Raw genomic sequence first — 25,124 nt, 5'->3', positions numbered from 1 at the left:
ATCGGTCCTGAACAAAATAAGAATTCTTCGGCCCTCACGTGCTGGAGTTACTCCACGTGCTGGGTCCATGATCTCGGGGACATTGAACGGGGACGATACCGGAAGCACATGTGCTCGAGCACAGAAAAGGACTTTCGGTTGCAAGAGCCCCTTGTTATATAACTTAGTATTAGTAGATGCCTATTAAGACTTTCGTGTTTATCATTCTGTTGGATCTTATGTAATCCCCTAAGACCATCCTGTGCATTTAGCCATTTAGCTATCGGTTATTTGCCGCTTAGACTGCTATGTGGTATGCTTTTGAAACAACCTTGATGGAAGAAATATATGCTTTCACCTTTAAGTGCACATCCAAAGGCCTCTGCATGATTGTCTATCCAATCTAAACAGATCAAAAGAGTTCTTTCCTACATGACTTATTGCATCATTTTCAATCTTATGTACTTACTGCGTATAGAATGAGCTATTCTTTTTGAATAACAATATGTTAATGCATGCTCTTACAATAATTAGCTTACACTCGGCCTTTGCGCCATTGGCGCAACGGGTCATCTAGTGGTACTAAGCAGCAGAGTCCCTTTCATCACGACCACAACAATTTTATAAGCCCGTGAGTTAGTCAAATACAAACTGCCAATGCTTATATACTCGAAAAAAGAATCAGCAGAGTCCCTTTCATCACGGTTACATATAAGGTCAATAACACTACAAAACTGAGTCCAGGCTAACTGCCTTTTATCAAAAGCTAATGTTGCTACAGCCAACTAAAGACAAAGCATGACTAGAATCAACGTGCTGCACAAAAGAATCAGCCATTAGTTCTTCCTGCAACCGTCAACGTGCTACACCATATCACAAAGTCAAAAGATGCAATTTCAAAATTCTGTAGGATTGTCTTCAAGGGCCTTCCTCGGATTTCATAATTGATATGAAATTAACCTGAAATGAATAGGGTCAAGTGAGCAATGCTGCTACTATAAGGCAAAATATTAAATAGCCAACATTACATGCGTATTACTTAGCCAACATAAGATGGCTACTGGAAGTTGGCCATGCCTGTTCTATAGAAACATTAGTCAGCTCCTAATTAAATAGTTTTGTGAACTCAAAAAAAATATTAAATAGCTTCGTTTGGTTGGGTTATCCCACATGTACATGTATGTATACCTACAGATGGACTCATGGAAATAAAAGTTGTATATTTCCACACAGCATATACACATGTTAAACCAATCCGTACTAAGATACTAAAGTTGAGGATTGTCACGTTGTGTTTTTGCTTTAATCTCAGAAATTAGTTGGCACGATAATTACTTTAGAACAGCTACCGCTAATGTTTCCGTTATCATGGAAATTAAATCAAAGTGCAGAGAATAAAAGTTGTGGTAACTATGTAAATATGCGACCTATATTTTTTTCATGACTGTAACACTCTGTTATAATGCATGTGACTGCACCAACTCACCATTACTAGACATCTACTCGGCTAGGATGTGAAAGACAATGCAGCAGACGTTATGTTGAGGCAGGCAGAGCAGTGGAAGTTGGCAGCTGCCAAAGGGTTGATGAAGCTCCCACAGCATTCAAGATCTTCAAGCAGCTGGTCTAGCTTAGCCTAGGTTTTCATCTTCTTTTCTATAGGCTTTCGTATGTTAGTTTAGTTTGGGTTGTTCTAGGCTAGCTCTGGATTTGTTTTGTTCTGCGCTTTTTGTAACCTTTCCGCCTTCTTGGCATATCCTTCTTCTAATACTCCCTCTTTTTCATAATGAAGTGCATATAGATTTTTCGAAAAGTCAAACCCCACAAACTTTGACCAAGTTTATGGAGAAAAAAATTTACATCTAGAATGCCAAATTCATCTTAAGATGTAGTTTCACATTTTATATATTTGGTATTGTAGATATAAATAGTTGGCTTTTCAAAAAATATATGCGCATTACATTAAGTCAAAGTGAGAACCAAATATTTTGCTAACCACAACCTAAACACTAGAAGCGTTCTTTCAGACAAACAAAGTGCAAAAGGTTGGTGAAACATTAAACATTAGGTCGGTTCTGTGGAGAAATGGAGTCCATGAGTTCAATAGAAAGTTCAACTATTCAAGAGAAATTCATTGCAACATGTCACTTACCATGAATAGCTTTGCCAATTTTGATAACAGTAGCATCCTCTATTTGGCCATGGCCTATTAAACGCCAACACACATTAGCAGATCTGAGAAGAAGCACTTTGTCTTCTTTCCTTGCACAGATGGGTGATTTGAGAGTAACAACAACAGTAGTCTCATCCACGACTTTACGTACTTCTGCCGCTGCTGATAACATTCCAACGGTCACCAACAGTACCTCACCTTTCTCAATAATTGAGACCTCCTTAAAATCTTCCGTGTACGAGTCAAACATCAGTGGCAGAAGAATAACTTTAAGCTGCAAGACAGTCCAAATTATGTACTTGTAAAAAAAAAGTAGACTCCCAAACATACAAAACAAAATGCTAGAAACAGTTCATAACTAAAAGTTTTAGTTTCTCTAACCTTCAGTGCTGAGAGTACATCAGGCAAACTATCCACATGACCAATAACAAAGCCACTCATGTCTGCAACAATACCACCGATTTGCTCATAATCAATATTACTCCTGACTGTAATCATATCACCAGCGGCTGCTTGCTCCAACTGATCATTACCACCAATTGAATCTAGAGTTGCTACATTGATAATGACCGGATTGCACATGATTTGACCATTGTCATCGTGACTAAATGATCCAGGACGAATTTCTAGCTGCTGTTTTTTCTTGAGAACCCCCTGAAATTAAGGATAAAAACAGAAAGCTTCTATTTAATGGATATCAGATTGAGGTTAGCATCTGGATATCAGATACCAAACAATGTGCAGTTATATTGGGAAAAGTTATTCACATTTTTTAGTTATTTGTGAACATATGATGACATTCCACTACAAATATGATACAGAATAACCGCCTTTTAGCATAATATGCCAAGACCAGTACCAGATCTCAGGTAATAGCTGTGGTAAATAGGCAGCTTCAGACGGCCTCACCGCTAACTGTGGTAGGGCGCAGTTGTGTCAAGAATAGCATGTGCATAAGGGAGAGGCGCTGTGGTAGGAAAGAAGCACGAGGTAGGAGACATATTGATATCTACTATATCTTGCCCTTTCATTGATCAAGATCCTCTCAGTGACAACCGTTAGACAGACTTGGGCTAGACCACCACCATCAAATAAAAAGCGACTCGGACTACACCTCTCATTGATTTCCTAATTAGAATCTTATCCTAAGACAACTCAGACTCCTAACATAAGATCCAAGACTGACTAATTAATTTCTGCAGAAGCTTGCTGCTATCCTGGACACGGAGCGAAGGCCCTGCTCCCGAAGTTTGGCCTACTCAGAACCGGAGGTTGTTATTTGTTGCTGAAGCTCGACGAAGAGGGTGAAGTGAGGTATTGACAGTGTGCATGCCAACGCCGGTGATATTTTCTGCCTTGAATTACGCTGAGCGAGTGCAACCGCGACTGCGTTTGCTGATAGTTTTTTAGCCGTCGATCTTATGATCGTGCTAAGGATCATGTAGAAATTGCAAACGAAGGTATCAGGACCCATAGGAATCTCTTTGAATCCAAAGACACGGGTTTCACCCAGGTTCACACCCTAAGTAGCGTAATAGCCCTACATCCTGCTATAGTGTATTGATCTTGAAAAAAGTTTATAAGGATTACAAGAGCATAATCTAGATTGGATCTGGTCCTAGATATGTCTTGAGGTCGATCTCCTTGAGGACGCTTCTCGGCTAGAGTTTTGTTTGTGCTGTAAGACGGGATGTCACTCGGCAGGGGCTTCTGGGTCTTAGGCTTGCAGCATGATTGGTAAGTGTCGTGAACTCGTGATGAACGAGCAGCTTAGGCTTGCAGCGTCGCCATCAACTAGCCGTGGTAGCAATGGCATCTACGATAGCATGCGCATAGGAGAGGGGCACTAAGGTAGGAGAGAAAGGCCAACAGACAGATTGATAACTCTTGCTTGCCCTTTCATCTCCTAGACACCTACTGTAAGGGCCAAGAGTACCAAATTCAGGTCTGTGCTGGACGGACAAGTTTTCAGTGCAATCCTTTAGAATCAATAAAAATAATAGTTATTAATTGATACTGAGACTGAATATTAGATAAATTGCAAACCTTTAGAACACGTCCTTGTATAGTTAAAACGGTTTTTTCAGTACCCTGATCTTCATGGATACAGCTATCCATAATTATCATTTCAGCAGGAGCATGATACTCATATACTGCAGTACACATATTACTGATCCTGGTGGATAATGCTCCGATGTTACTGTTTGCAGACGTTGATGGTAGAATGGTTAAAGCTTCATCCAAACCCATTCCCTGCAAACAAAAATTGACCTTGGTAAGTACAGCGATAAACATATATGAAAGCTAAGAAATACAAAAAATGTTGCCGCTCGTTCAGTCGTTTGCTACTTGTGGAAAAATTATTTTCTTCTATCTTGTACAAAATTACAACATGCAAGAAAGACAGCTACTATGTTACTATCACAAAAAAAAAACAGCCTTCTTAGTCTAGTAAATGAACTAACGGATAAGTAGATATTTAAAGAGAAAAGCATACATACTTCAACAGTATTATTCTATTTTAAGCAGTAGAGAAAAAGAATGATGTAACAGAGGGAGTACAAGTCATAGCTGCATGAAGAAACACCTCCCCAGCGTAATGCATCAATGGGAAGGGCACCCTCCACCCTCATGTCCTTGTCATAACAATTCTGCTTCAGTTTTGTTCGTTCCTTAATCACTGCATGGATACTTATTCCAAGTTCTAAGCACGCTTACGTCAGTTTTGTGAGCGCCGTACATCTTTTGCCACCTCTAAATTAGTATCCACTAACAATTTAAGAGCTAAATTAGTTCCATTAAGCATTTGAGAGAAAAATATCCATTAGCATTGATGGAGCTCATACACCGCTTGATTTAGTGGTGAAAAAAGAAGACGGCTTAGATACATTGAGTGGAGGGTTCAAAAACAAAGCCCAACAGGCCAACACCAGCAAAACCCTAAGTCTCCTCTCACTCTCCTACGCCTCTTCCCACGGAGTCACTAGCACCGCTTCACACTCTCCGCTTGCTCCTTTCACCCCACAGATCTCCTCACCCCTCCACTCCAGAGTCCAGACGAAGGAAAGAGGGTGACAAGAAGACCCCTCATGCCGCCGCTTCCACAGCCTCCCTCCTCCCGTGCTGCTCACTCTTTGCTCAGTGGCATCGACAGCGACAACAAGAGATCGAGATGAGGACACACTAGAGTAGGGTGTGTTGTATCTGGTGTCAGAGATATGCCATGGCACTGCCATGGCTCCCACCTCTCCGGTGTCCTATGCTTCGCCTCTCGTTGTCAGGATAGGAGGCAGTTGCAGTCAGAGGTGGTGACGTGAAGGTCGGAAGAAGTGGTGCATGGGGAGGTACTGCCGCTGGACCGATTCAGTCCAGCCACAAGATGTGCTTATGTTGTTTATTTTTCATTAGTAGGAATTTCAGGTAGACTAGGAAGCAAAAGACGGTTCATCAATAAATCGATGATGATACCAAGTGCTAACACGCCAATTTGTAACTAAGGTTCCAAGCATTTTAACTTTCTCCTTCGATAAAATGTTAGAGCTGTAAAGTTGCCGGGTCTGTTTCCTTCTAGGTTCTTTTTCACACAGGTCTCTTGGGAGAACAAAAGTGACAAGGGTTCCATCCTCCTTCCCTCATGTTCTTATCATAACAATTTCTGCTTCAGTTGCGTTACATTCCTTAATCACTCCATGGTTCCTTAATCCAATTTCTAAGAGTTTTTAGTTCAGTTTTGTGAGTGTGGTACTCTGTAAAGAAATATAAGATCGTTTAGATCACTAAAGTACTGATCTAAACGATCTTCTATTTCTTTACAGAGGGAGTACATCTTTAATTGCTTAATTAATTAGTATACACTAAGCATTTAAGATACATATATGTTCAACATAACTATTGTGCTGAGAATTATTTAGTTTGGTAGATCTATGATGAAGATAAGAATGCTAAATGGCATCGATCAAATGAACTTTCTAAACTACTTTTTAGTTTTCTCGTATGAAGATTCTAGAGAAAAAGCCTCCTGTTGGAAATGCTCCATTTTCTACAATATAGGTGCTTGATAGATTTACTAGGAGCAGCACATCGTCCATTCACTTAAGATAATTGTTAGGTTTCACCCACTACTGGTTAAAGCAAGCAAAATTTTCAGGCAAAGGAAGGAAGATATGTTACAGGTCTAACCGTGAATATGGTTTATTACTTTCATTCCTATCTAGAAAAGATATTTTGTAGCAGGGCCCAATATTTTCGTAGCCATCCTTCTTTTTGTTCTTCAGATTATTACACAAGAATGCTGCAATCGTATCTGATATCTACAATATACAACTTTGTCATGCGTTATTTTATATCATGGTACCATCAATTTGATTTTAGATCAATAATGTTGCCGCTATCAGTTTGAAGCTAAAAGTGGGGAAGGGGTGAGATGGCATATTTACATGATCTAACAATGGCCAACTCCTGCAATAATTCTATGGTAGGATATGCATCTAGAATTGTTAGGTTATATAGGTAATTCATTGTGTCTGCTATCCTTGACAGAAGAAAGTCCACGTTGATTGATAGATAATATATTATATTGTGGGAAAAATGCTTAGAGCTTGAATTAGGATGCTGGCCACAATGATGCGTATGAAAGTAAATAGTGTTGTGATGGACTTATTTGGCATAAGAGTTGCACTTGGTGATAATTCTACAACCAGCTAAAAAGCTGCATTTACGGAAGGATAGTTTAAGGGAAAAAAGAACTCACTGTAAGTAATTGTTGTTGGATTTTGTGGATTTCTCTTCTCTAGTCAGGAAGCTAAGGGGGGAAGCTAGGGATTTCTGAAAGAACCTTATCTTCCGATTCATTCCTCCTTGTCTCAGTATATACAAACTACATTTACATTTTAACCCTTCTCACTTTCCTATTTGCAACTAACTCCTCACAACACTCCCCCTCAAGATGGGGTGAAAATGTCTAAGAGCCCCATCTTGCCACACAACTTAAAGAAGGATACAACACTCACGCCCTTTGTTAATACATCAGCAAGTTGGTCTCCAGTTTTAACAAAACCTACTTGAAGTTCTCCCTCATCAAGTTTCTCCTTAATAAAATGTCTATCAATTTCGATATGTTTTGTTCTATCATGCTGAACCGGATTGTTGACAATGTTGATTGCGGCTTGATTATCACAATGGAGCCTGAGTGGTCCTCCTTTAAACAACCGAAGTTCAGTTAATAATAATCGAAGCCATAACAACTCACATAGCCCTGAAGCCATGGATCGCAGCTCTGCTTCTGCCGTGGATCTGGCGACAACACTTTGCTTCTTACTCCTCCAACTGACTAAATTTCCTCCCAAGAAGACGCAATAACCTGAAGTGGATCTCCTGTCATCCAAGCACCCAGCCCAATCAGCGTCTGTGTATCCCTCAACTTCTAGATGCCCATGGTTGGAAAGGAGAATTCCTTTTCCAGGACAACCTTTGAGATACCGCAGAATTCTATTTACTGCATCTAGATGACCTGATCGAGGATCATGCATATATCTACTCACCAGGCTCACGGCATATGCAATGTCTGGTCTAGTATGGGATAGATAAATTAAACGTCCCACAAGTCTCTGGTATCTCCCCCTATCAACAGGTTCTCCTGAATTGGCTGTAATACGAAGGTTTGGTTCAATTGGTGTGGCAGCTGGTTTACTTTCAAGCATCCTAGTTTCAGCGAGAAGATCAAGCACATATTTCCTTTGAGAGAGATAGATACCTTGAGCTCCATAAGCTACTTCTATTCCCAGGAAGAAGTGGAGGAAGCCAAGGTCTTTGACTTCAAATGATTTCGCCAACATTTTCTTCAAGTTCTTTATCTCCACATCATCATTCCCTGTGATCACAATGTCATCAACATATAGGACCAATACGACAGTTTTATTTCCGTGGTGCTTAAAGAAAAGGGTATGGTCAGCATTGCTTTGTCGAAAACCCAAAGTGCAGACTTCCTTGCGAAATCTCCCAAACCAAGCCCTTGGTGACTGTTTAAGTCCATAAAGTGATTTCTTCAATCTACACACTTTACCCATTGTCTCAGGCCCACTGAACCTTGGTGGAATCTCCATATAAACTTCTTTCAAATCTCCATGAAGAAATGCATTCTTCACATCTAGCTGAAACAACTTCCACTTGTTATTTGCTGCCACCGAGATTAAAGCTCTGATGGTGTTCATCTTTGCAACTGGGGCGAAGGTTTCATCATAGTCCACTCCATATGTCTGGCTATAACCTTTCGCCACAAGTCTCGCCTTATATCTATCTACTTTCCCTTCGGGTGTATGTTTTATGGTAAACACCCATTTGCAACCTACCACTTTCTTGTTACAAGGAAGTGGAGTAATTACCCATGTATTATTCTTGTCGAGAGCAGACATCTCCTCAAGCATTGCTGCCCTCCACTTTGGGTTTAATTTTGCCTCCTGCCAGTCCCGTGGTAAGGGTTCTGCAGAATCCAGCGCTGCAATAAAGGACTTGTAAGAAGGACCAACAATGTCATAAGAGACATAGTTGGAGACATTATAAGGATCCAATTTAGAGGGCAATTTTCTGGCACTAGCTCGTGGTTGCTTTCTATAAGCTATTGGGACATCAAGGTCATCATATTGAGAAGAGATGTTACCACTGTCCAAGGAAGGTCCAGTATCACTAGTTTGAACTTGAGTATTATCTTGTTGGTCAGCCTCCTTCTCTTGCTCACCATGTTGCCCATAAGCCTCGGGCTCAGGTTCCAACACTTGCGTCCTTTCCTCCTCAATACGACGTCTTCGTGTATACACCTGAATCCCCCTTTCCTCATTTGGTTTTGGCCACCGGAATGCTTCACTTGATGTATCATACTGCTGCTCATGTCTTCGTTCTTGCTCTGTTTCCACTGGAATTACCCCAACTATCATCTTTCTTGATGTTGCATCATCTTCCTCTTCCTTATCTCCCCCTGTCTCACAATCTGCATCTAAATTTTCATTAGCAAACAAATCAGGGAAGACATCAGTTAAATCCGTCGGTTCACCATAGAATGGTTCCTGCTCCCTAAATACCACATCCATACTCACAAACATTCTCCTTTCAGATGGACACCAACATTTATATCCCTTCTGCTTACCAGAGTACCCCACGAATACACACTTTAACGCCTTTGGATCTAGCTTGCCAACAGATGGTCTGTAATCCTTCACAAAACAAACACACCCAAAGACCTTAGGTGGAACCACATATTTTGTTTCACCCGTTAGACACTCTAACGGTGTTTTATAACCAAGTACCCTGGATGGCATTCTATTCATCAAGTAAGCAGCTGTCATTACAGCTTCACCCCACAAAAACTTAGGAACATTCATAGATATCATTATGCAACGAGTGATTTCCAGAAGATGTCTATTCTTCCTTTCTGCCAAACCATTCTGCTCTGAAGTACCTGGACAAGTTGTGTGATGAATAATCCCAAAACTGGATAAGTACTCATCAAATTCCTTGTTCACATACTCCGTGCCATTATCAGTGCAAAATGTTTTCACACAAGCATTATATTGCGTTCTGATCATATTATGAAAATCAACAAAGCATTCAAACACATCGTTCTTGTTCTTCAACACATAAACCCAAGTCACTCTAGTACAACAGTCAATAAAGGTAACAAACGAGCGATATCCATTTAAAGATGGAACTCCACTAGGACCCCACACATCAGAATGTATAACTTGAAGTGGCATGTCACTTCTATTATCAGACGATGTATAGGAGCTACGTGTTTGTTTACCATATTGACAAGCGTCACATACTAGACTCCCCTGGTTAACTTTACTATAAAGAGCAGGATAAAGCCTACCAAGGGTGACAAAAGACATATGTCCTAGCCTGCGGTGGTGAAGAAGGAATTCGTCAAGTGGTGAAAGGGACACAACAGCTGCAACCACAGGTGGCACATTATTATCCAGATAATACAGTCCATCATGCATGATCCCCGTCCCAAGTCTTCTTCCAGTCCCAAGTTCCTGAAACAAGCACCATGATGGAAAGAAGATAGCAACACAATTAAGTTCATTTGTGATGCAACTGATGGATAGCAGATTTATTGGGAACGAGGGAACATGCAAAACAGATGACAAAGACATATCAGTGCTACACATAATTGTTCCTGATCCCATAATGGTTTGGGAGGAGCCATCAGCTAATTTAACGGTTTTCTTATTTAAATCAGGAGTATAGTCAATAAAATTTCTGTAGGAACCAGCCATATGTCTAGATGCACCTGAATCTAATAACCATGGTGCATCAATGGACTTATCTATCACAGTGTGAGAGTTGTTACCACCGAAATTTGCTAAGGCAGCAGAGGTAGGCGCTTCAACAGTTGTCTTGTCACCTAGAGAAAGCCCCTTGAATTGGCACAACTTCTCCCAATCCTCAGCAGTCATCTCAACACTCATAGTTTGGGTGGTATTTTCAGTGATCACCGACGTGTTTGCTTTAGCAGCAGGGCGTGTACCTCGCCCACGGTAGCCTCGTCCTTCAAGCCCATGGCCACGGCCTCTTCCACGCCAGTCCTGCCCTCTTCCTCTGCCGCCTCCCATTAACTCAGGGCATGAAAACTTCAAATGTCCTGGCTGACCGCACTCGAAGCATTTCTTCTCAGTTGTATTTGATCCCAACCTTTGATAATTTCCACCCTCTACTGCATAGAGTGCTGATCGCCGCTGCATGATACCTTGCATCACTGACCCGGCTGCCTCTAATTTCAATCTGGTTTCCTCACTAATGATAGCTGATATTGCCTGCTCCAGTGTAGGAAGCTTTCCGCTACCATACAGTGCAGCCCTCCTGTTTTCATACTTAGAATGAAGTCCATTTAGGAAGTCCCTCACACGTCTCTTTTCCGTCCACTTGTTAAATTTCTCAATACACTTACCACACTCCATATCAATTGGATCAAAGTAATCAATCTCACTCCACAATCTCTTCAATTCGGACACATAATCCACAACTGATTTGTCACCCTGACTCAACCCCTGCAGCTCCTTCTGAATTTTACAAGCAAGCATCTCATTACCGACTCCAGAATATGTACCTTTCAGTAGCCGCCAAATTTCTGACGCCTCCTTAATCCTTTCCACCTGCTTAGCAATTTGAGGTGAGACTGAACTCAGCAGCCATGCTCTCACCAATGCGTTGGTCATCTTCCACTTCTGGCCTTCCTTGGAGTTCTCGTCAGCTGGTTTTTCAATTGCCCCATGTATATATCCCTCTAGACTTCTTGAGACAAGAATTGTCTCTGCGTGCTCTGCCCAACTTGCATAGGTTTCAGACCCATCTAACTTCACCAGGGGCATTTGCAATGGATGAACCTCCTCCTTGACCTCTGCTTCTGGTTTTGAACTCCCTCCTTGCTTGCTCATAGCCTCGAACAACAATCTGTATTTATCATCCATGGCTTGCAACACCGCTGCAAGCTCCCCTGCCGTGACTCCCGATGGAGCGGCATCCTTGTCACCCATCGTTGCAAACCTCTCCTTGATGTGCTGCTCTGACCTGGTCTTCAGCAGCCCAGAAATCCTCTTGCTTCAGGACCAAGCACACTTGTGACCTTTGGTGCTTCTTTCTCTGTTGCAACACAACAACAGCTCCTGCCTCCTCCTGGACACAAATCTTTCCCAGCAACACCACGCAACCACCTCCAGGGAACACTCTCCTACACCTCTGCTTGGCACCTCCAGCCTGCTTCCACACCTACAGTTCTGCTCGCCTCCAAATCAGTGGATCTCCACCAACTGCTGCCCCAACCGAACACAATCCGTGCGCTGGCTCTCTCTGCCGGCGACACCCTTGCCGAGGCTTCCGATTTCGAGCAGCCTGCACAAGGCTACAAGCAGGAGCACCACTCCCAGGTCGCACAGCCACCAGCTTCAACTCCAACCCGCTGCACCGCCTCACACCCTGGCCGCAGCTCCTTCTATTCGCTCCAGTCCACCACCAGAAGCACTCCTCTTCTCTCCTCGACCACAGCAAGGAGCGCCACCATTCCCTTGGTCGCCGGCGGCGGCTACAACACCTGCTCTGATACCATGTTGTTGGATTTTGTGGATTTCTCTTCTCTAGTCAGGAAGCTAAGGGGGGAAGCTAGGGATTTCTGGAAGAACCTTATCTTCCGATTCATTCCTCCTTGTCTCAGTATATACAAACTACATTTACATTTTAACCCTTCTCACTTTCCTATTTGCAACTAACTCCTCACAACAGTAATTGTGTGATCTCGTGGTGATGCTCTAAAATTCTGGTATCATCTATTGGATCTTTCATGCTTTGGACGAGAACAACATTCTTATTCAGTACACTTGCAGCAGCAATAAGTTCAACTGTTGGCAGTCTAGCAAAGGGCAATTTGGCATCTGAAAGAATCAAAACTCCATCCAAGATGAACATTCCCCCTAGTATTGTACTTGCATACACAGTCTTATCCTGTATTATAGATGATACAATTTTCACACAGAAAATGTGTATCAAAAAGTTACTATACAAGTATGTGATTTGAAATTTTACCGGAAAATCTAAGAGAGATACATCCTTTGAAAGGACAACTCTATCAGATTCATGACCAGGATGTGCACAAAATGCTGACCCAACATGTCCACGCTTTCTTGATCTAAAAAAATATTAATATATTAAAGATAAATAATCAATAAACTTTGTGAAATTATAGGTGATTAATCAAAGTACAATACATGTAGCATGCTGCATCAGGAGAGGCACATTTGAATATCTGTGCTTCATTGCTACACAATGCTAAGGCATGTTCCTTCCTTTTCATGAGATGAGTTTGCAACACATGAAAAACAGTTAAAACAGAAAAACTATACAGAATGGACTAAAGAAGTTGTAGATGAGGTACATGTTTACCTCATCATTTAGAAATGCACGCAACAACTTTGATTTGTAACCGTTTTGATATCCAACCAGACCTGTAATTTAGATTCGCACGAGTGACATGAGAAAGTAAGAATTATGTTGGAAAGGTAAAATGATAGGAAATGAGTAATACCAATTGCAATGTGCTCTGCTGACATTTTAATGTGGTAATGTGGACAAGCCCTTTGATCTGATTTTGAACACAAACGATTTAGTTATTAATCAATAGCACTATACAAACATTTCAAACAAGATTCATTCCAATGTGTCACAAAGACATGGTCCAAACTGAATAAACACCGATTTTTTTACAAGTGCAGAAAATAATAAAAGAGAGTTAGATTAAAATTACCAACATAGTAGACCCAGCAGTCGTCAAACAACACTCCAAGCAGACCTGAACGACCTAAGCAATCAGTATAGCGGCTACTAGCACCAAGAAACCCCCGCAGACAAAGCCAGGGCACGGGATTGATCATTTGAAGGTCCATTAGCCGTGAAAAAATCACTCCATGAAAAATCAACTTCAGGTAAATAACAGTTGCATTTGGATCATCTAGTCGTTTTTTTTCTTCTAAAAGCATGCCTGATGTGTGTGCTCCAGACGCTCAAGAAGTCCAAACCACAGCTACCAAACCCAGCTAAAATCCAAAATTATTTCAGGGCCTTGGATGTAGCTCTCACGCCTTAAGCGACAAGCATCGGACTAGATGTGTTGTGCCAGCCCACTATTATTTTTTACTTTTTCCTTTTTTGTGCATTTTGTAAAATGGAAAATATTCTTATGTGGTCTGACATGGCACTTCTTCCAATAGATCACAAAAAGCAATTGTGTTTATCAAAGCAAATGTTCATAGGCCACGTAAGAGTTGTTCCGGTACATCACAAACAATATCCCATATAAAGAAACATGTTTCACCCTCCATGCAAGCTTTGCATGTATTCCAAAAACAATATCCACCTAACTAGTACTCCCTCCGTCCCATAATATAAGATCGTTTTTCAAACTAACATAGCTTGAAAAACGATCTTATATTATGGGACGGAGGCAGTACAAATTATGTCTGTCGTGTACAGAGCAGGACCAAAGGTGGTCAGCCTCAACACTCTGTGTACAGTCGATTAATGTTTATCAGAACATAGTCGATTATGTCAATCATTTGATTCATATCATACGGTGGCTGTGTAATTTCTGGCTCAAAGACCTGGGCCATGCGAATGGTCTGTGATCAAAGACCTTGCCCACCTGCAGCGGTTGCACATGCCCAGCTGGCCACACAAGACACAACACACGACCATGCAAGAGATGGGCCAAGCAGCAAGAGTTTAATCCTAGCCAGACTACTCCTGTGGGTAACTACGTCCATGATTATTGACCTAGAAGAGACAAGTGCACATTACGTCCCTCGACTGCAGCCAAGTTCAATTATTTACCCTAAACTTCAGAGACAGCACATGTCTTGAGTACATGACCAAGTCCATGGACTACCCAACCAGGGTCGTTTTGGTTGACATAGCAGATAGGTGTCAATCTTGTTGGTGAGATGGTATCACATGAGTACATGACCAAAATAGCCAATTCATCAGCATTGGAAAAATACCAGAAAATGTTAATAAAATGTAAATTTGATTAAAATTTTACAGCAATTTGAGAACTTAGAAATTGTGTAGAAAAACAAAATTAGGATTCAGATAACACAGAAAAGTAACACTCAGTTGAACTTCATTTTCTTCCATTTCATTATTATTTTCTACATCCGCTGAATATTTTCCCTATTGGAATTTATTTATATTATTTTATTTCCCATTTCAAGTTCTCCCTGACTTTTTTAGGTATTCATACATTGTTCCGCAAAGTTCCCCTATAATTTGATTTTGTGAAAGTTTGCCCATGGCCGAGAACCAGGCAAAAGGCAAGCGCCCGGAAGGCAAAAAAAAAAAAAAGATGAAATCGAGGGAACATTAGCCGCGGAAGGATGGGGGCAAAGGGTACCGTGAAGGTGGCCAAGTGGGAGAGAAGAAATGCTTACCCGGAATCGGACGATTCTCCGACGATCGCCGCCGACAAACCCTACCAGCGCCTCCCTCCGCCCGCCCTAAGCGCTCGAGGGTGGAGGCGGCCTGGGACTGGGTGCGAGCGAAACCGAGGTCTGGGAACTGGTTAGGTTGCGCCCAATGACCATCCGTTGGCTCTGCTGTGGTGGCCAGATTGACTTAAGTCAACTGAGTTCGCCTCTCTGACATGTAGGCCCAGGAACACGCTGGCCTATATGTCAGCCACCAAGTGCTGGCTGCGGTCCATTTGGTGTGTCCGTCGTTGCCCGCCGTGTGTCGTGGGCTCGTGGCGACCCGGCTCCTCGTCCTCTCGTCTCGTCCTCTCCCTCTAGTCCCCATCCCACCTTCGAATCGCCCTCAAAACTCGCAATGCGGGGGCGAGAAATCCCAAAATGGAGAGGGAAATTTCTCCTGAGGCGCCTCCCACCCCCACACGTCTCCTCCCCCGGGGACCAAACGAGGAGAGAAAACCGGCCGATCCAGGGGGAGCGGGCGCCGAGGCTGAGGCGGCGGAGATGGGGACGTACAAGTGCTGCATCTTCTTCACGCGCAGGTTCGCGCTGCCCGACGCGACCACGCCGGAGGATGTGCGCACGCTCTTCTCCCGCTTCTCCGGCGGCACGCCGTACATGAGCGTCGACGAGCTCCGCCGCTACCTAGCCGCCACCGGGGAGGTCGACGGTGACGGCGGAATGGACGTGGCGGAGCGGATCGTGGACCGGGTCCTCCAGGGCCGCAGCCGCACCCCGCGTTTCGGAAGGCCGGCCCTCACCGTGGATGACTTCCACAACTTCCTCTTCTCCGAGGACCTCAACCCGCCCATCCGTCAGTCAAAGGTAGCAATCAGCATTCCTGTGCAGGTTACACGACGAGGTGAATTGGTGACATTTAAGGCCTTACTGATCATCACAGTTTAGAAGGGGGCCTGTGCTTGGCAAACCGCTTCGTGGTGAACATGTTATTTGAATATTACCAGCCATTGTCGCTATCACAGGATCATGTGACTATGTCTTGGTATTTCTCAAACCGTAATGCAGATTGCTCTTTTGTAGTTGGATGTGGCAGCCACACTAGTGCCAAATACTACTTAGATGCTGCATTAAGTTATTTATCATAACTGCTACAAAACTTAAAGGCATACAAACTCTTTGTGGGATGTGAAGGCATTAGGCATTGCCTTGCCTAAGTGTTCGAATGTAGTGTCATTATCATGATGCATCATGCCCAGCAAGCTGATGGTTGATATATGGAATTAGTATTACACATACACTTTAGTATAAAGTATAACTAAATCTCTACAAAACTCTGATGACTAGCTGTATCTGAATGTTCTGTTAGCCATTATCTGCTTTATTTATTTAAGTTTTGGTGTCAACTATCTGCTGTGGATTAGCATGACAAGCTCCGTTTTGAATTTTGATGTAACGTAAAGTGTGGTATTTGGTTTGAGATGTCCGTTGACTGTAAATCTCATGGTTTCCAGGTCCATCATGACATGAATGCACCTTTGTCCCACTACTTCATATACACCGGACACAACTCATATCTTACTGGCAATCAACTTAGCAGTGACTGTAGTGATGCTCCCATAATCAAGGCACTGCAAATAGGTGTTCGTGTAATTGAATTAGACATGTGGCCAAATTCTTCTAAAGATGACATAGATATTCTCCATGGAAGGTACATATGACAAATCCTTCCTTCAAGAAACTTTCTATAACATTTATTTGTTGCAAGATAACTGTACTGCAAATACAAAGTGCATTCCATATGTATGACTTCATTCTAATTCTTTGACTCTTTGTAGGACACTTACTGCCCCAGTGTCACTTTTGAAATGTTTGGCATCCATCAAAAAATATGCCTTTGTCGCATCTCCCTACCCTGTTATTATAACATTAGAAGATCACCTTACATCTGATCTTCAGGCAAAAGTAGCTAAGGTACTGTATTTTCTTTATATGATTTATATCTCGTCCGGATGATTCTCTCGAATGTAGTTCTGAATTCTATTTAGATGGTCCTTGAAGTATTTGGAGATATCCTGTACTATCCTGAATCAAAACATCTTCAAGAATTTCCTTCACCGGAAGCACTAAAGGGGCGTGTAATCCTCTCAACAAAGCCCCCAAAGGAGTACCTTGAAGCAAAGGGTGGTACTATGAAAGATAGAGACATTGAGCCAAAGTTTAGCAAAGGAGAAAATGAAGAATCAGCATGGGGTATAGAAGTCCCCGATATTCAGGATGAGTTGCAAGATGCCAACAAGGTAATTGGTTCAAAGTTAAGCAAATCGTTTCTACCTTTTCTTTCGTACATCATCTTTATGTCGAGATTTACAAATCACCATCAGGACGATATGTCATACCACGAAAGAGGTGTAGATGAAGATGATGAACAGAAAGTGTGCAAGAATGCACCACTGGAGTATAAACACCTTATTACTATTAAAGCAGGAAAGCCGAAGGGTTCTCTTGTTGACGCCTTGAAGAGTGACCCGGAAAAAGTTAGGCGCCTCAGTTTGAGTGAGCAAGAACTTGCAAAAGTGGCGGCAGGTCATGGTCCGAAGATAGTGAGGTTCGCTTAGTAAATTTATTGAATTGCCCAGGAAACTATGTAGGGACACAGTTATATCATTTCCTTTTCTGTGAATCAGAACTGTTAGGATCCACTTCTCTTTGTCTTACTGAAGTGTTCATCCTGTTTGTTACAAGCAGCTTTACACAAAGAAATCTACTGAGAATATACCCAAAGGGGACCCGCTTCAATTCATCCAACTACAACCCATTTCTTGGCTGGGTGCATGGTGCTCAAATGGTGGCATTCAATATGCAGGTGCAGTTGTGATTTTAGCAAGATATTTTATTGTGTTTGGATACCTACTGTTTAAAGATCTCCAGTTACAGGATGTGAATTACCTTGATTAGTTGTGTTATGGTGCATATTTTTTTTTGGTTGACAATTTATCTCTGCTACTGGTTGTGCTATGTTCGTTATCCATGTGCTCTTCAGTTGTTGCTAATATAAGGCCTGCCATTTATTTTTGCAGGGATACGGCAGAGCCCTTTGGTTAATGAATGGATTTTACAAAGCCAATGGAGGCTGTGGTTATGTGAAGAAACCAGATTTTTTAATGCAAACTTGTCCGGATGGAAAGGTTTTCGATCCGACAGCAGACTTACCTGTGAAGAAAACACTGAAGGTGCATAACGCATTCCTTCGTTTCCTTTCCCTTTCTGAAATTCAGAAACGGGTTTCACGTGGCTACTGGTTCTCAGGTCAAAGTGTACATGGGCGATGGTTGGCAGCACGATTTTAAGCAGACGCATTTCGATTCATATTCCCCTCCAGATTTTTATGCAAAGGTATTGCCAGAACCACTGTTCATCATCAAAATGATAAGTAGAATCCGAAAAGAAGTGACCAAAAACATTGGAAATCAGCGTGCAATGTATACAAGTGAAAAATAATAATCCAACGCCAACTAAAGCAAGAACTGAAATTTGAATGCCGCCCAACGAGCAGGTGGGCATAGCCGGAGTTCCATCGGACTCGGTGATGAGGAAGACTAGAGTCGTGGAGGATAGCTGGGTCCCGATGTGGGAAGATGGGTTCACCTTCCCGTTGACCGTGCCGGAGATCGCTCTGCTGCGTGTGGAGGTGCACGAGTATGATGTGAACGAGGACGACTTCGGCGGGCAGACCGTCCTTCCTGTGTCGGAGCTGTGGCCGGGGATCCGCACCGTGCCGCTCTTCGACCACAAGGGGATGAAGTTCAAGAGCGTGAAGCTTCTCATGAGCTTCGAGTTTGTCTAGTCACCTTTTGGCCGGCAGACTAGGAGTGCGTGTGTTGCGTTGCACATGTGTTGTAGTATATCATGCGTGTCATATGATAGCTAGCTGGAGTAGATTAGATTGATTTGTCGCAGATGTAAGAACTTTTGGCGGCTGGTAGAACCGCGAAAAAACTTGAGTTGCTTCCCGTCACCGCCTGATCTGTTTGGAGTGATCGTGCGATCAGGAATGTAAGAGGCCCGCTGTGTCGACGGTGCTGATTGAACCTAGAAAATCATAGTGGATAAGAGACCTGGAAACGTATCCTTCCATGGTTCCCTGGCAAGGGCAAGGGGACAACAAGACAATCGCCAGAGCACGGAGCTGAAGAAACTAAGCACGAGCAGGCGGAATCCATGTCCATGGGTGCTGCGGCGACCGCGGCCGCCTGTTTCTCCTCCGCATCCTCAGGCGTGTCACGGTGCCGCTACTGCCGCGTCAAGGCGCAGGCGACGTCATGGGCAGGAGGGGCGGAGGAGCTGGTGCGGTCGGGCGCGGTGAAGGCCGTCCGGCCGAGGGACGCGGCGGAGGTCATGGGCTCCGAGGGGTTCCAGCTGCTGGACGTCCGGCCGGCCTGGGAGCACGACCGCGCCGCCGTTCGGGGGTCCGTGCACGTGCCGCTGTTCATGGCCGACGACGACATGGGCCCAGTGACGCTGCTCAAGAAGTGGGTCCACCTGGGCTACATCGGGCTCTGGACCGGGCAGTCCTTCACCAAGATGAACGACCGCTTCCTCGACGACGTCGCCGCCGCCGTCGCCGGGAAGGACGCCAAGCTGCTCGTCGCATGCGGCGAAGGCCTCAGGTAATTAGTAGACTATCCGGATGATTAAGTGGCATGCATGTGCTGTCCAAGTTGACTGATGTGGATAAAGCTTTTGGTTGGGCTGTTAATCAATTCAAGGTCGCTGATTGCGGCGAGGATGCTGCACGACGACGGGTACAAGAACGTGGCATGGCTCGCCGGGGGGTTTAGCAAGTCCGTCGACGGTGACTTCGCCGAGCTGGAGGGGGAGAGCAAGCTCCGGTATGCCACCATCGGGGGAGTATCCTACATCTTCCTTCAGATCTTGCTGCTGCTGCGGGTGGTACAGTGAAATCGAACGGAAATACGGAATGCAATGGTAGTATAGAGTGGCGCGCCCTATGCTCCAAGTTAGCTTCTCAATCCAGTTCTGCTCTCCGCCTTTTGATTTGCTTAATTTTGCTTCAGCGAAGTGTTGTATGATAGATCGAATGATAGTTGCAAAGTAATTCAGATTCAGCCGCGCTCCCCTTGTCAACATCTTGTACTACATCTTGATCTATTATAAAACCATGTTCCATATCTTCCTGCTGAGCCCCCTTTCTCCGGACTGAGATCCCATGCCTTGCCAGAGGCGGGTCACGGTGTGCCTTGCGCCCCTACATCCATCGTCCAAAATAATCCTACGGCTGTAACCAGTTCACACCCAGTCAACGAGATTCAACACAGGCAAAAATTACGCGGGCGGCCAGACACATCGCGCGGGCGGGTCGGGGAAAACTGCGCGGGCTGGGGCATCGGCCGCCGCCCCCCGCCGCCGCCGCTCTCCGGCCGTCCCCGCCGACGCTCTCCGGCCGCCCTCGCTTCCGCTCTCCAGCCGCTGCCGCCGCCCCCGGCGCCGCTCTCCCGCAGCCCCCGCCGACGCTCTCTGGCCGCCCCCGTTTCCGCTCTCCAGCCGCTGCCGCCGCCCCCGGCGCCGCTCTCCCGTAGCCCCCGCCGCCGCTCTCCTGCAGCGCCCCCCCCCCCCGGCCGCAGGAAACACAGGGGATCGAGCTCCAGCCGCGGCCACTGAAGGAAACGGCGTCGGCAGGTTCCTCCGTCGCCACTCCGGGCTCCTCCACCCCACCCCCTCCGACGGGCTCCAACGGCTCTCTCCGTCCATTCCCTCGCCCCCGCACTGGCCATCGAGCTCCAGGCCGACTCCAACAGGTAGCCGTTTGTGCTATTTAGCTGATTTTTTATGTACTGTGTGAAATTGAATGATGTGTGTACTGTCCCATTTGACAGAATTGTTGCTGATTGGGCTGCGTGGTTGTGCAATTTGACAAGATTTGAGTGTTGTGCATTTGCAAGTGCCGTGCAATGGGAGAAATTGACAATTGGATGCCTCAAATTGGCAAGAGGTTTAGAAATCCGGATGAAGCTTGGCTGTTTTGGGTTGCATATGGAGGCCGTGTTGGGTTTGATGTGAGGAAGAGAAACAAGCATGTAAGTAAGATGGATGGTCAAGTGACTTCATGCACATTTGTTTGCTCCAATGAGGGTATACGAAAGAAAGGGATAACAATGGATCATGAGCCAAAACGTGTTCGAGCTGAAACAAGGACAAATTGCAAAGCTCGCATGACTATATCATTGGACCGAGTGCAAAGAAATTACGAAGTCACAGATATTGTGTTGGAACACAATCATTGTCTTCAATTGCCACAAACATGTCACTTGATGGCATCACAAAGGAAGATTTCCGAACTACAAGCTTTTGAAATAGAAGCTGCCGAGGATTCAGGAATAATGCCCCAAGCTGCACATGAGTTTGCTTGTCGCCAAGTTGGTGGACCATTGAACCTGGGCTACACTTGTCGTGATCAAAAGAATTATTTGCGAACCAAGCGACAAAGAGAGTTGGCTTACGGTCAGGCTGGTAGTATGTTGAAGTATTTTCATAACAAAATGATCGAAAACCCATCTTTCCAATATGCTTTGCAGCTGGATTGTGAGGAAGATATAGCCAACATATTTTGGGCTGATGCTAAAATGCTTCTTGACTATGCACACTTTGGTGACGTTGTCACATTTGATACAACTTTTGGCACAAACAAAGAATATAGGCCATTTGGTGTTTTTCTTGGGCCCAATCAGTTTAGAGAAACCACCATTTTTGGCGCGGCATTGCTATTTGATGAAACATTTGAGTCATTTAAAGTTGCCCCGTCAAAAAAAAAGGGAGCAAAGGTATGTTCCAAACTATACATGATATATTGTTGCCACTCGTTGTAAACTAAATTCTGAAACTTTCATGGCAGCAGCAAAAGAAAAATGATGGTGGACAGCCTCAAGTGAGAGTGGAGAAGGATGATGGTGGACAGCGTCAAGTGAGAGTGGAGAAGGATGATGGCGATAAAAGAGCAAATGTGGAGCTTGAAGAGAGCAACACGGTTGTCAGTTACACGCAGCTCTTGATGACTCCCCTTGGTGGTGTTTATGATGAAAATCTGTTCTAACGTGTACAAGCTTGTTAGATAGTATTTTGGACATTTTGACTAGTATTTTGGACAAAGATGACTATAGTATTTTGGATTTTGGGCTGACTATAGTCTTTCGTGGCCTAAGTGTACAAGTAGACTGGCCTAATTTATCTACTTGAAGAATTATGTAAGAACAGATTTTGTTGGTGCCGAATTTGAGTTGCAAATGCTACAAAGTCTGTATATTGTTCAAGTCATTTTGAGTTTACTTTTTAATTCATTGTATAATGTATGCCTCAGGTTCAACTCTTCTTTTTTCAGTTCCTTTTCCAGTACTAAAGTCTTTGTATCAAACACTTTTCTGCTGCAGGCTTTCTACACTGAATTTGTTCTCTGTCTGTAGTTTAACTGAATTTCGTATCTGTCTATAGTTGTGTGTAGTTAACTGAATTTGTTCTCCCTCTGCCGGCTGCCAGCTCCAGGACATCCGTCATGGTCGGAGGTAGCATAGAAGGACGTCGGAGGGGGACATGCCTCATCCCCCTTTCCCGCAGCGCGCTGAGGACCTCCCTCCCTTTCCGTTGAGGTGGTCGTCGGAGCTGAGGTGGGTGGGGCGCCGTCGCAGTGGGGACGAGGAGCTCGTCGGAGCGGAGCGGGGCGGGGAGGTGAAGGCGTGGGGGCGGAAGGGATTGCCGGCGTCGTTTATCCGGTGGCCGCCGCCGGATCTCCCATGGCTCCCTTCCCCACGGCGGCGACAGCGGCAGAGCTCTGCGTCGGAGCCGAGTTCCCGCCCGCGAAGCCTGGAGCTGATTTTGCCTCGCGCGTGAGGAGGAGGACGGGGACCAGGTTGTTTCCGTGTTGACTGATTCTGACCGTCAGATGCAGATGGAGGGTGGATTGGGAGCCTCAAGGCAATGCGTGCCTTGCCTGAGGCGAGGCACTGGATCTCAGTCCCCTTTCTCCTCGGTCCACAAAAAAATATGTAAGACCGGTGCCCACAATTCATCACGGAAGAAAGAATCACAGAACTGGGATCGATAACTAATAGTACTACTAACTACTCCGTCCATTCGGAATTACTTGTAACAGATGGATATATCTAGACATATTTTAGTTCTAGATACATCCATTTCCGAGACAAGTAATTCCGAACGAAGGGAGTAATACGGATCGATAACTAATAGTACTACTACTAACTAATACTAATGTACAAATTGTCAAAAAAACTAATACTAATATATAGAAATGGATATCTAGAAATAGAAACAAACTAATATATAGATATTGACATATTCACGTATAAATGTAGGACGCCGATAACGCCCACACGTGTGGGCCCACACACATCTTTTTTTTCTCGCGGTCCCTCTTACACGCCTACGTGTAGGCAAAATGGATAACGCCCACACGACCTCTCTCAGCCATCTACCTCACGGTCCCGCACGCCCCGCGTGACAGTCACCATGCGTCCCCGCAGTTGCCATTGTCCGGACCCTCTTCAATGTCCGTTTAACTGCAGTTGACATGTCGCTGAACTACAGTTGCCATGTTGGACAACTACAGTTGCCATGGTTGCTCAACTGCAGTTGCCATGTATGGTCTGGTCTACTGCAGTTGCCATGATTGCAAAACTTTAGGAGTTGCCACCTACTAACACTAGGCAGTTGCCATGTATGGTCTGGTCTACTGAAGTTGCCATGATTTCAAAACTTCAGGAGTTGCCACCTACTAACACTAGGCAGTTGCCATGTAGCACTACAACAAAAGGCATGGCAAAAAAACATATTCGGGTAAAAGAGAGAGCTGTCATGTGCTCACAAGCACGCTAGGGCAGTTGCCATGTAAAAGAAAGAGTTGCCATCTGCTTATGTGCACGCTAGGGCAGTTGTCATGTACCATGCAAAAACACATGGCAACTCGGGTAAAAGAGAGTTGCCATCTGCTTACAAGCAAAGCTAGGGCAGTTGCCATGTACCCTGCAGAAACACATGGCAACTGACAGCTTTGGGTGTGGGCGAGGAGACAGGCGTGTGGGCGAAGTGATAAACGCCCACACACCAGCCCCTCTGCGTGCGTGAAAACTGGTGTGTGGGCGAATTGCTAAACGCCCACACACCAGCCCCCCGTGTAGTGAAAAAGGACATGTGGGCGACCGGATGAATGCCCACACACCAGCCCAGTCCTACGCGACACACAAAAACTGCTAGAACGCGCCAAGTTTTGTGCATAATTTGTTGGACGAGGATCCATGCGTGTGGGCGAGTTGCCAGACGCCCACACGTGTAGGCGTTAGTCTTTCCGTTATTGTCTAATCTCTTCTATCAAATCGGTTTTTTGGTTGCATTGCCTAGAGTATGCACTTCTACATGATATCAGAGCCAAGCAGTTTTGGAGCTACACCCCAGGCCCGGGGGGCCTGGGCCCGGGTCATGGCTGGAGTATCCTTCGTTGATTGTAGTGGTATTGTTACTGTTGGTCACTATACATTACTGTAGTAACGAAGGAGGCCCGGGGCCTAGGGCTAGCCTGGCTCCGCCCCTGGAGCCAAGAGGTCGTGAGTTCAAGACCTGACTGGCGCAATTAAATTGCACCCCACTTTTGAACTATGTTTAGTCCCAAGGGAGCCACATGTGAGGGTGAGTGTTGACATATAAATATATTGCCTAGTCTTTTCCATCAAATCGGTCTTTTGGTTGCATTGGCTAGAGCATACACTTCTACAAGCATTGGCTAGAGCATACATGTAACACCCACGATGCGGCTATATCTCCCACGTGTCGAAGCACGACTTAGAGGCATAACCGCATGGTGGTTTTGTCGCAAGAAGGATCATCTTCACACAATCCCATGTAATGAACAAGAATGGGATAAAGAGAGTTGGCTTACAATCGCCACTTCACACAATACAAAATTAAGATCATACATCATTCAAAATACA

General features: G+C 44.5%; 4 protein-coding genes across 5 annotated transcripts; 3 read left to right on the top strand and 1 right to left on the bottom strand.

Moving 5' to 3' along the window:
• Positions 1-583: 583 nt before the first annotated feature.
• On the bottom strand, positions 584-15,261 carry LOC123092466 (eukaryotic translation initiation factor 2 subunit 3, Y-linked). The gene is made up of 10 exons (XM_044514248.1): positions 15,118-15,261; positions 13,440-13,484; positions 13,221-13,277; positions 13,079-13,140; positions 12,904-12,977; positions 12,722-12,824; positions 4,199-4,405; positions 2,534-2,806; positions 2,132-2,426; positions 584-939 (listed from the first exon to the last, which is right to left on the bottom strand). Exons 3-10 carry the CDS (start codon positions 13,243-13,245, stop codon positions 935-937), a joined length of 1,044 nt encoding a protein of 347 aa, XP_044370183.1. The 5' UTR covers positions 13,246-13,277; positions 13,440-13,484; positions 15,118-15,261; the 3' UTR covers positions 584-934.
• A 173-nt stretch (positions 15,262-15,434) lies between these two features.
• Positions 15,435-19,129, top strand: LOC123092464 (phosphoinositide phospholipase C 2). The gene is made up of 9 exons (XM_044514245.1): positions 15,435-15,978; positions 16,626-16,822; positions 16,950-17,085; positions 17,160-17,411; positions 17,496-17,719; positions 17,860-17,977; positions 18,192-18,344; positions 18,421-18,507; positions 18,668-19,129. Exons 1-9 carry the CDS (start codon positions 15,535-15,537, stop codon positions 18,956-18,958), a joined length of 1,902 nt encoding a protein of 633 aa, XP_044370180.1. The 5' UTR covers positions 15,435-15,534; the 3' UTR covers positions 18,959-19,129.
• Positions 19,080-20,303, top strand: LOC123092467 (rhodanese-like domain-containing protein 10). The gene is made up of 2 exons (XM_044514249.1): positions 19,080-19,781; positions 19,881-20,303. Exons 1-2 carry the CDS (start codon positions 19,333-19,335, stop codon positions 20,071-20,073), a joined length of 642 nt encoding a protein of 213 aa, XP_044370184.1. The 5' UTR covers positions 19,080-19,332; the 3' UTR covers positions 20,074-20,303.
• A 244-nt stretch (positions 20,304-20,547) lies between these two features.
• On the top strand, positions 20,548-22,439 carry LOC123092465 (protein FAR1-RELATED SEQUENCE 5). 2 transcript variants are annotated; one of them, XM_044514247.1, is made up of 3 exons: positions 20,548-20,930; positions 21,009-21,953; positions 22,028-22,439. In XM_044514247.1, the coding sequence occupies exons 2-3, from the start codon at positions 21,084-21,086 to the stop codon at positions 22,220-22,222; spliced, it is 1,065 nt and encodes a 354-aa protein (XP_044370182.1). In that variant the 5' UTR covers positions 20,548-20,930; positions 21,009-21,083; the 3' UTR covers positions 22,223-22,439. The 2 variants fall into 2 exon arrangements, with proteins under 2 accessions (XP_044370182.1, XP_044370181.1); XM_044514246.1 differs by having other exon boundaries at positions 22,025-22,439.
• The last annotated feature ends 2,685 nt before the right edge of the window (positions 22,440-25,124 follow it).

This window comes from Triticum aestivum, chromosome 4B, assembly GCF_018294505.1.
Source record: "Triticum aestivum cultivar Chinese Spring chromosome 4B, IWGSC CS RefSeq v2.1, whole genome shotgun sequence".
NCBI lineage: Eukaryota > Viridiplantae > Streptophyta > Magnoliopsida > Poales > Poaceae > Triticum > Triticum aestivum.
The sequence above is the reverse complement of the archived record's forward strand: the minus strand, read 5'-3'. Positions and strand labels throughout refer to the sequence as shown.

Coding starts and splice junctions, on each gene's coding strand:
- LOC123092466 (XM_044514248.1), bottom strand. CDS start 13,245: ATGTCAGCAGAGCACATTGCAATTG. Junction 12,825..12,903: donor CCTGATGCAGCATGCTACAT/GTATTGTACTTT, acceptor ATATTTTTTTAG/ATCAAGAAAGCGTGGACATG. Junction 2,427..2,533: donor ATGTACTCTCAGCACTGAAG/GTTAGAGAAACT, acceptor ACTGTCTTGCAG/CTTAAAGTTATTCTTCTGCC.
- LOC123092464 (XM_044514245.1), top strand. CDS start 15,535: ATGGAGAGGGAAATTTCTCCTGAGGCGCCTCCCACCCCCACACGTCTC. Junction 17,412..17,495: donor AGTTGCAAGATGCCAACAAG/GTAATTGGTTCA, acceptor AATCACCATCAG/GACGATATGTCATACCACGA. Junction 17,978..18,191: donor TGGTGGCATTCAATATGCAG/GTGCAGTTGTGA, acceptor TTATTTTTGCAG/GGATACGGCAGAGCCCTTTG.
- LOC123092467 (XM_044514249.1), top strand. CDS start 19,333: ATGTCCATGGGTGCTGCGGCGACCGCGGCCGCCTGTTTCTCCTCCGCA. Junction 19,782..19,880: donor GCATGCGGCGAAGGCCTCAG/GTAATTAGTAGA, acceptor AATCAATTCAAG/GTCGCTGATTGCGGCGAGGA.
- LOC123092465 (XM_044514246.1), top strand. CDS start 21,084: ATGGGAGAAATTGACAATTGGATGCCTCAAATTGGCAAGAGGTTTAGA. Junction 21,954..22,024: donor CAAAAAAAAAGGGAGCAAAG/GTATGTTCCAAA, acceptor CTTTCATGGCAG/CAGCAAAAGAAAAATGATGG.